The sequence below is a fragment of the Triticum urartu genome, chromosome 3, assembly GCF_003073215.2.
Source record: "Triticum urartu cultivar G1812 chromosome 3, Tu2.1, whole genome shotgun sequence".
Classification (NCBI taxonomy): domain Eukaryota; kingdom Viridiplantae; phylum Streptophyta; class Magnoliopsida; order Poales; family Poaceae; genus Triticum; species Triticum urartu.
This window is the reverse complement of record NC_053024.1, coordinates 96,498,934-96,508,408: the sequence shown is the minus strand read 5'-3', so window position 1 is coordinate 96,508,408 and position 9,475 is coordinate 96,498,934. Positions and strand designations below refer to the sequence as shown.

The following is a 9,475-nucleotide window of genomic DNA, read 5'->3' as shown; positions in this document are numbered from 1 at the left end:
TACATGTTCAAGGGCAATGATGTTGCTCTAGCACATAATAGATGATATGTATTATTAGGGAAAAAAACTTCTTACATTCAATCTCTGTCCAAACTAATACCATCCATGCATAACTCGTTGAATTCAGTTTGGAGTCATCTCTGTGGAATTCTGGATTATATTTCTGAAAGTATTACCTACAGTTCTAACTTGAAGCTTTTTAGGACATGGAAGTAGAAGAGACAACCTGTACAAACAAAGCTTAATTTCCACCTGTTTTTCACACCATGAAACCAAATTTTCTCCTTAAATATGTGAAGCATCTAGCTAGTTCTGCATCTCTTCTATTATTCATGGTGAAGACATCAAAAAAGAAATCTACCTGAATGCCATGATAACATAACTACCTCTGATAGATCACATGATACAGACTTGTTCAAAACTGATTTCATGGACTGAATATAAACTATGTCCAAAGGTACCATCTTGACGAAGTGAAATTGTTTAAAAGTTATTGTTGGTTAGGAATGTAAATAATTGTATATAATAGTGATGATTCTGTTCCAGATCAAAAATAATAATAGGGTAAACCCAACATTTCGTGCACATTTCTGAGCAAAAAATCTCAGGTATGCACCGACTTTACATGTACTGGTGTCAACCTCCATGATCTCATCCTCGGCTCTTCTTGAGTAATTGGAGACGGACACATGGCTAGAATAAAAAAATACTGGAGCTTTTAAATGGGGAATAAAGGCTAATTACCGAAACAAATTTTCTGAAGGAACTCAAGCTGAGTATTGCATCAAATTTCCTGCGGACATTGCGACTTGGACCTGAAGCATTTCCCGTCCTTGGTATTAACGCTCAACTGGCAGGGAACTTGAGCACGCCAATTAAAATAAACACTGATGACCCACAATTGATCAACAAAGCCCCTTTCTTCACATGGAAAACGAACAAAGATTACAGGCAAGATCAAGAAGAAGCTAATGAGTAATGTATCACACAAAGAAGGAAAATTACTTTTTGAGTTCTGATGCATGAATTTCGCAATTAAGAATAAACAAGATAGAGATGCACTGCCACTGATATAGAGCAAACAAACAGAATTATTCCGGATCGGTTAATTAGTTTATGCTCATTGGCTTACTGGTGAGGATATAAAGACTAATAAGGTGATGAGGAATTAATAGTCAGTTAATCATCATGGGGACACGTACACTATCTCACACAATCCATTTGAGATGTAAAAACACCTCAAATAATTAGTCGCTCTGCTTTCTTCCGCTTCACATCTCTACTATTCAAGTCCTACTATTGAGTATTGACTAATCCCAGTTTTGAAATGCCAACTCAATACCTGATGGGTATTGTGTCATGATTGAGAAACTAAAACAACCTTGCCTTATACTAACCTCCTGAATCAAGACCCAGTCTCGATCTTCCTGGCTTGCACTTAGTCTGCATGACCATGCTCATGTCCACTGCATCATATGGAAGGGGATCAACGTCAGCTGCTCCATGAACCATCGGACTCAAGAAGCAACAGCAATCCGAAAAATATCAATCAGTGCAAACATATTGTTGACTTGTACACTAGCTGCAGCAGAACACATATTATCAGTCAGGAAGCCGAACACAAAATAAAAAAACAATAGAGCAAACCTATAACATGTATACCTACATGATTAGAACTTTTCTTGTATAGTAACCAAATTTCAGCAAGAGAATATATTGACATACTCATGCTTAGGAGTTTCCCAAATTTTGCAGTCTGGTGTACAACATTCAAGTTCTGAAACTTGCAACCTCTGGGCTGCCCTTTATATTGAAGAGGCAGTGATTTTACAGTGGTTATACACGGTTTATATAGTTAAGACTTTCTAGGCGTAAACATTACAATAATTTGAACACTGACTAAGCAAGATTGTAAATCATAGAAGTGAGTGGTCGGATAAGCTTGCATCCTGGTCGTTCCTTCTTTGCCTTCTCTGTTTTGCTCTGTTCTGAATATTCTGAATTTTGAACATTTGCAAGCTTCTGAATCGAACTTCTTGCAGGTAGCTTCATGTTTCAGGCATCAGGTCAGACTTGGGGTTAGGCTGGTCATCAAATTTGATGCAAACACATCTGGCAACACACAAGCCTAGAACGAAGCACCCACACACGCACAAAGGTACACATCATCACACATGCTGCAGCGGCAGCACGCGACCCGCGCACACACGTGACGCAGCAGGAGGCCCCCCAAAGGCAGAAGCACGCGACGCAGCGTGGGCGACAGGGCAGTCGACGTAGAGAGAAGAAGAGGCAGCCATCGCGTAATCGCCATCCTGCAGTTGACGCCGAGGCGGAGGGGCAAGGAGCAGGGGCGCCTCGGCATGTCGGCTATGAAGAATTTCTTGCTTCCAATGCTTCCATGCAGCATAAACGCGCTGAACATTCCGCATAGGAGTAAGTGGAACTGATCAACAACCAAAAATGTAAATCAACAGTAAAGTTCACAATAATCAAGGAAGGGAAAGAAAAAATAGGACTGGAAGGAAGGGAGCCATACCGACGACCGGAGTCTACAACATGTGCTTGGATGTGTAGACGCACCGCCAGATAACGACCTCTGCTTGACGTGGATAGTCTGGCCATCGAAGAACGCATCGACCATCCTGGGAGGTCCGTGATACACGGAAGAACAACCGTGGAAATAGGCACGGGAAGCAATGACGCACATAAGTACGATCAAGGGGTACATCGATATATGGCCACGACGACGGTTCCAGCCGGTCGTTGGCTCGCCAAGCCAGGATGTGGGGCGCGCTCGATCCGAAATCACCACATCTCGGGAGTACGGGACAACCGCCCAGCCCGTCTTTCACGTGCTGGTCGAGGGCCGCCGCCGCCCGGATGCGTAAGACGGCTTGAGGCTGGACATGGCGTTGAGGCTAGGAGGCCGTGTCGTGGAAGAGCCGCCTCCCTGTCCACATGGTTTCCAGCCGTGACCTCCTCTATCAATAAGAGCCTCACTCTTTCTCTTGCTGCGCCTCCCAGCCCTCTCATCGCCGCCGCCAAGCACCGCGCAAAACGGATGCACAACGCCGGAAGAGGAAGCGCCATCCGAGGGAGAACCACCTCCAATGTGGTCGCGCTCGCCGGGCAAGAAGTGGAACGAACCTGCGGAGGTGGAGAATTGGGGTAGATGGAGAGGCAACGAGAGGGGGGGCTGTAGGGATGGTCTTGATGGCGGGAGAAGAGCTTTTTATAGATACATACATATGGCGGTGGAAATCTTACGGGAGCCTTCAAGAGGGCTCGGTCCAGAGCGGCAAGGCGGTGGTCAATCACATCGGAAAGAGAGAGCAGTGGCGGTGGAGGGGTGAGCTGCAGGGATAGAGATGTGCGTGGGGTCTTCAAGAAGAAAACTGTCAAACCAGGAAACACGTAATCAAATCAAACGCACGCAGCATGTATCTAGGACGCTGCAAAAGGAATGTGGCACGTATCGTACCCCGCAGATCCCGAACTGATGCACGTGTTAGCACTCCATTAGTTGATTTTGGCCGTGAGAAAAAATTAAAAAAAAACCCTTAGAAATCGATAGGGGCACCCGAGAACACACACAACTAGATCTTACACGTTAACGAAATTTACAACGGAGGCCTACAGTCACACATGATTTCTACCACCCAGCATCCCAAACTAATGCACGTGTCCATACTCCATAGACCCCCAACCCCAATCAAACAAGTGGTGAAACGTGGTGGCGTAAACTTCCCCGGATATAGGGGCTTGGGTATTGGTTGGAGTTGAACGTTTCTAGTGATGTAAAAATCATTTTTTGGGTGATGTATATTTTATTTTAATCACTTTTTAGTGATGTAAAATACATTGAGATGCTCTAATGAGGATTGGCACTACTAAAGAAAACCCAACATGTATATTTTTTCTTCTTTCATTTCGGCAAGGGCACTCCTCCTACCTGTCCCATGTCACCGTGCATGTCACCAAACAACCCAGCAGCCGCCGCCGCCGCTTGCCGAAGCACTGCCTCCGACGAATCCCCACCTCCGCCGTCATCCTGCTGCTATACAATCCCACCTCCACATGCCCTCCAGCCACGGCTGTATCATTCCCGGTTCGTCACCGCATCTGACGACGAAGGCCGAGCGAATCCCCACCTCCCCGCCATCCTCCGTCTCCTCGTGGTTCGCGGAGCTGGATTACTGAGCCTACTACTCTCTCTCGGGTTAGTTCTGTTCTTCGGTCTCTCGGATTCGATTCAGTCCTGCAGAGGAGAACCAGCAGTGCTCGGAGTTCTTTGGGCAACCGGATCGATTCAAAGTCTGAACCTTTTTTGGGAGTCGCGTAATCGGAGCCGGATTTCCATCACAGAATCAGCTCGCAGCAGAGGAGGGGAGACCACCCATAAGTACGCCCAAGAGCCTGCCTGGCCGTGCTCTCCGCGTGGCCCATCCAGGATTGCAACCTTCCAACAAGCATGTGTTGTTCTGAAAGAGCCAATTTGTTATCTCCAATGGGTGGTACCTGTAGCGTATCCAAGATTTCGAGTCTAGCCATCCACCGGAGGAATCTGCGTTCTCTGGTCTTCATCAGAGTGCCTAAGCTGCTAGGTCTTCTTCCTTCCGGTTGTCCGACGAAATTCCTCAAAGAAGATATCCATGGACCACCGATGGAGGTTGCAGTTGTCGAATTACCAGTGCTGCCACAAGATGTCCTGATGTCCATATTTGCACACCTGGAGATCCCTGACCTGATGCGTGCCAGCTCGGTCTCCTCCTCGTGGCGCTCCGCGTATTCCAGCCTACGCAACCTTGAGCAGTACCAGCAGCGCCAGACGCCGTGCCTCTTATACACATCTGAATCTCCTGGTGAAAGCGTTGCGTGCCTCTACAGCCTCTTGGAGAAGAGGTCATACAAGTTGACTCTCCCGGAGCCACCTATTCGCAGCAGGTATCTGATTGGGTCATCAAATGGCTGGCTGGTTACTGCTGATGAGAGATCCGAGATGCATATTCTCAATCCCATCACATGTGAACAGATCGCTCTCCCGTCGATGATCACCATCGCGCACGTGACTCCTGTTTTTGATGAAATAGGTGCCTTATGTAAGTACATTTACTCTCGTGACACAGCGGAGCACCGTAGTACCACCGGCCCTCAACTCGTTGATCTTGGCGAGCTGCGACACTACCTCCAGAAAAAGGCATTTGTATTTTATGATGCATCTGCAGGAGGCTATATCGTGGTGCTTATTCACAATCCAGATGGGCAGCTCTCATTTGCTTGGTTAGGGGATGACAAATGGACCTGGCTGAAACCACATTGTTTTTTTCAAGACTGCTTGTACAAAGACGGTAAGTTATATGCAGTGACATTGCTAGGAGAAATTCATGTCTTCGATCTCAGAGGCCCTGTGGTCACAACAAAGGTAATTAGAGGTTGCGCAGATAATTACAGTTGTCGAACAATTTACATTGTTCAGGCTCCATGTGGGGATCTTATGCAAGTTTTTAGATCCCAAGATGTGGTTGATTATGATCCACGTGCTGACAATGCAACACATGTGCACTATACTGACAGGATAAAAATATTTAAAGTTGAGACTATGGCTGAAAAGGTTATGGAAATAAATAGCTTGATGGATCATGTGTTGCTGGTTGGGCTGAACCAATCACTTTGTCTCAGTGCTGAAGAATTTCCACAGTTGAAGGCAAACACCGTCTACATTGCTGACGACCACGAGTATCTAAACTATTACAAGAATAACCGTCGTGACATTGCAGCTTTTGACTTGACATATAACAGTAGTGAGGAACTTGTCTCCCCTCAGCTTTGGTCCAACTGGCCTACTCCCGTATGGATAACCCCCAGTCTTACAAAACGGCATCTAACATTGGACAGACAATGAGTTTTCTTCATGTCCAGATAATATAATTGTATAGCAGATATAATGAAAATGTTTTGTATGGAAGGAAAAGAGAATAAGTTATGATCATTATTTTGAGGAAATTACAGTTGGCGAGAGTCGGGGTTTTAAAAGCCAGCTGTAAGCTCTGCATCAAATAGTGCATATTCCTTTGTTGCTTAAGATTGGCTGCATGGAGAAGATAAATGCGACATGTATTATAGTCTTATAGATAAGCTACATGTTACGGACAGGTATTGGGGGCAACACTATAGCCGCAGGCCCAGGCCTGTAACACAGTCCGTAACCACAATACCAACAGGTGGGCCTTAGGCAGGCACATGGCTAATCCTTGGCGGCCAAGAAGTCCAAGTTTATCCCTAGGAAATATATTTCTATTAGGAAGTTGTCTTTACTTTCCAAACGGTTAGGATCTGGTTTGCTTTCCAAGTTTTGTGATATCTCTGATCTATATAAAGAGAGGATAGTCTGTATTAGGATAATCAATGAATAAATAAAGAAAATTGCCCCAAACTGAGAGTTCGGAGCCTCCAGCGCCACGGCGGGGGATGAGCCCCTACGTGCGCCTAAGGGCGAACCTCACTATCCCCTCCGATCAGATCTCAATTCCCACCTCCAACTCCACGCACGTAACATCTTGGTATCAGAGAGGACTTTCCTCGACCACCCACCACCAACATCCACCATGGGCGAACCCATCACCACCGAAAACCTAGAATCAGCGCCGTCCAACCGGAGGCGCCGGACAGTCTGTTGGAGGCGCTCAAAGGCGCCTCCATCGACGAGGAGCACCGCACCATTATGAGTGCGGTGGTCCAGAAGGTTCAGTCCGCGAAGAGCGGACTAACTGAAGCTTGTACTAGCCTTTTAACAGGCTTTGAGATAAGTAAAGAATGTGTAAATAATAGTACCGCATAGACAGTAGCCCATGATGCTCTGTTTGGCGTTTGGGAAGAAAAGCCGAATAGAGGATCAAATAAAATTCGCAGGAGTCTAACAAAAAGGAGTCAATATGCGTATGTAGGCTTCTCTGCTAGCGTCCGCCGCACTGACTGCGGAAGTGGACACGCTAAAGTAGAACCTCGAGCAGTCCGAGCAAGAGCTCGGTCGTGCCAAGAAGCAGCTCGAGGACAAGGAAGGTAAGAAATACCTTGTTTAAATATATATATAAAAAGGTGCAATTGCAAAAAATGACAGGATTATCGTGGCTATTGTAGGGGCCACGTCTGAGGTGGCGACCCTTGAGCAAGCGCTGCTCGAGGTCGAGAAGAGGGCGGCCACGGAGCGCACCGAGCGGGAGAAGTATGAGGCCGAGGTTGGCAAGGTGCGGCAGGAGCTCCAGGCTCTCATGGAAAAACATGAGAGTTTGGAGTTTGACTCAAAGACGCGAGCGTCCGAGCTCGCGGTGGCTATTGAAAATGCAAGGTCTGCCAAGGCCGAATCCCAGAAGACCCTCCAGGAGTTGGATGAGGTGAAAAAGATAGCGGCGGGTAAGGCATTCTTTATGCAAAGCAAACACTTAAATGTAAGTTACTTGTTACTTACCCGAATCCGGAGCTCTCCAGGAGCATTCGCAAATCTTCCCCGTAGCGTGTCCGATGCCGCCGCATTCTATCGAGCCGAGGAAGGCAGCTCGACGGAGAAAGTGTTCTGGTCTCAGTATGCTGAGGCCGGACACCCCGTGCCCCTGAGCGACCAGCTGAAGCAACTGGTCGAGCTCCACAAGGCGGCCGAACAGGCCATGAAGGGCCTCATAGTCCGGCTGTGGCCCGGAGAGGCTCTGCCTGGGAGCTATTTCGGGCTGGTGCGGCGGCTGATGGGGGCCTGTCCAAGGCTCGAAGTCATCAAGCGCTCCGTCTGCATTGAAGGCGCCCGTAGGGCCCTTGCCCGTGCTAAGGTGCACTGGGGCAAGCTGGATGCTGAGAAGCTTGTGAAGGACGGGTCACTGCCGGGGAAGGAGCATCGCAAGCTCGAGAATTATTATAAGGATGTTCTGAAGGGTGCCTGCCTTATGGCAGATGAATGTTCCAGGGACATAATTTTTGAGTAAAACTCGCTCGTTTTGTCATGTGCGCTGAAAACTTGTTCATATGCGCTAAGCAATGCTGTAGGAATTTAAAATATTACCTTCTGTGTGGCTGTTTATCAATTCTGAGAGATGGCAAGTCGTCGGCTTCTGCCCCCGTGCCGCTAGTGCTGGGGTGTTCGAGGATAAACCTGAGCGCTCTTTTTCCCATGTTTGGGTCCTTCGAGGGAGGCGCTCAGCCCAACAAACAAGGCAATCAGACTATAATACGTGAACACTCTCACTTAGCCATAGAATTCTATAACTTTAAATTTTGGCGAAGCCCCTGGTATTCGGAAGACCGATTTCGGGGCGCTATCCACGCCTTGGCCGGACAGAGCCGACTCCTCGCTCTAAGCGGCATAAGTCTTTAGAGACTCGAAAAACCTCTCGAAAAGCGACCAGCTCTCGTTTCATCATGACAGTCAGTTTTAGCTTTCTCTACTGAGGTGCTCGACCCAGCTCAACTGGGGCACAATCGCAGTAGTTCTCCTAGTGCTATCTTAGCCGATATAGCGGAACGTAAGGCACCAAAACATAGGAGTCGGGCAAACCCAACTATTGACCCAAGACATGATTCGGAGCCGATGCATATAATGCTATAAGTTCAGGGTGCTGCACTTGTTAAAGTGTTCAGACTTCTCACACCATATTGAGGGGTACTAAAGCCCCTGGCGTATTTTGGCCGTACCAAAGTGTACGGGTGCAACATGTCGTTAAGGAACATATATTTGTAAAAAAAAGAGTAATGCAAAAATAGACAAAGGCTATGCATTGTTTATTAAAAAGGGCTGTGATCCAAGCAGAACAATACAAAATAATGCGATAAGCAAAAGGTTGGACTATTTAACATGTCCGTTCCAGGGGCAGGCTGCGGAATGGTATGCGAAACAGGTATACTGCTCGTGACAGAGACCACCTGGGAGTTCCGTAATGCGGCATGGCTTGTCTGCTTCCCTGGTTCTTGCATCGTTTGTGCGGCAATTGAACTGTCGAACAGGCCTTCCGAAGAATGGAGTCCTGAAAGTAAGAGAAAATTAAGAAATCGGCAGCCCCTGGTGCGGTTTAAGCCGTGTTTCGGGCGTACCGTGATGGTGCCCCTCCCCCTGTACCCATGGTATTTCTAAAGCGTAGTTATGTACGCGAAGCACTGGTGTCGCATTTTTGCGAGGGCTGGGGTTGGGGCTGCATTGCTACGCCTGCTCGGAACGTGCCAGGCGGTCTTGTTGTAGGTTACTCCGAGCGCGCTTGACGGTGTCCGGACGTTTAATGGCCGGACTGGAGAACTGCCTGGAGAGGTTGCTTTGTACTTCCGCTGCAAGGGCCGCCGTGTGCTCCTCCGTTCGGAGGGAGCGTTCGGTGTTTCCATTGACCGTAATTACTCCTCGAGGGCCTGGCATCTTGAGCTTAAGGTATGCGTAGTGCGGTACCGCATTGAACTTGGCGAATGCGGTTCGCCCGAGCAGTGCGTGATAGCCACTGCAGAA

At 47.8% G+C, this 9,475-nt stretch overlaps 1 protein-coding gene and 1 long non-coding RNA gene across 2 annotated transcripts; one reads left to right on the top strand and one right to left on the bottom strand.

Moving 5' to 3' along the window:
* Positions 1-290: 290 nt before the first annotated feature.
* On the bottom strand, positions 291-3,397 carry LOC125548061. The gene is made up of 3 exons (XR_007300886.1): positions 2,540-3,397; positions 1,398-2,446; positions 291-921 (listed from the first exon to the last, which is right to left on the bottom strand). It is a non-coding gene; the product is annotated as an uncharacterized LOC125548061 (long non-coding RNA).
* A 437-nt stretch (positions 3,398-3,834) lies between these two features.
* Positions 3,835-5,905, top strand: LOC125546703 (F-box protein KIB4-like). The gene has a single exon (XM_048710864.1). The coding sequence runs from the start codon at positions 4,475-4,477 to the stop codon at positions 5,903-5,905; it is 1,431 nt and encodes a 476-aa protein (XP_048566821.1). The 5' UTR covers positions 3,835-4,474.
* The last annotated feature ends 3,570 nt before the right edge of the window (positions 5,906-9,475 follow it).

Coding starts and splice junctions, on each gene's coding strand:
- LOC125546703 (XM_048710864.1), top strand. CDS start 4,475: ATGTGTTGTTCTGAAAGAGCCAATTTGTTATCTCCAATGGGTGGTACC.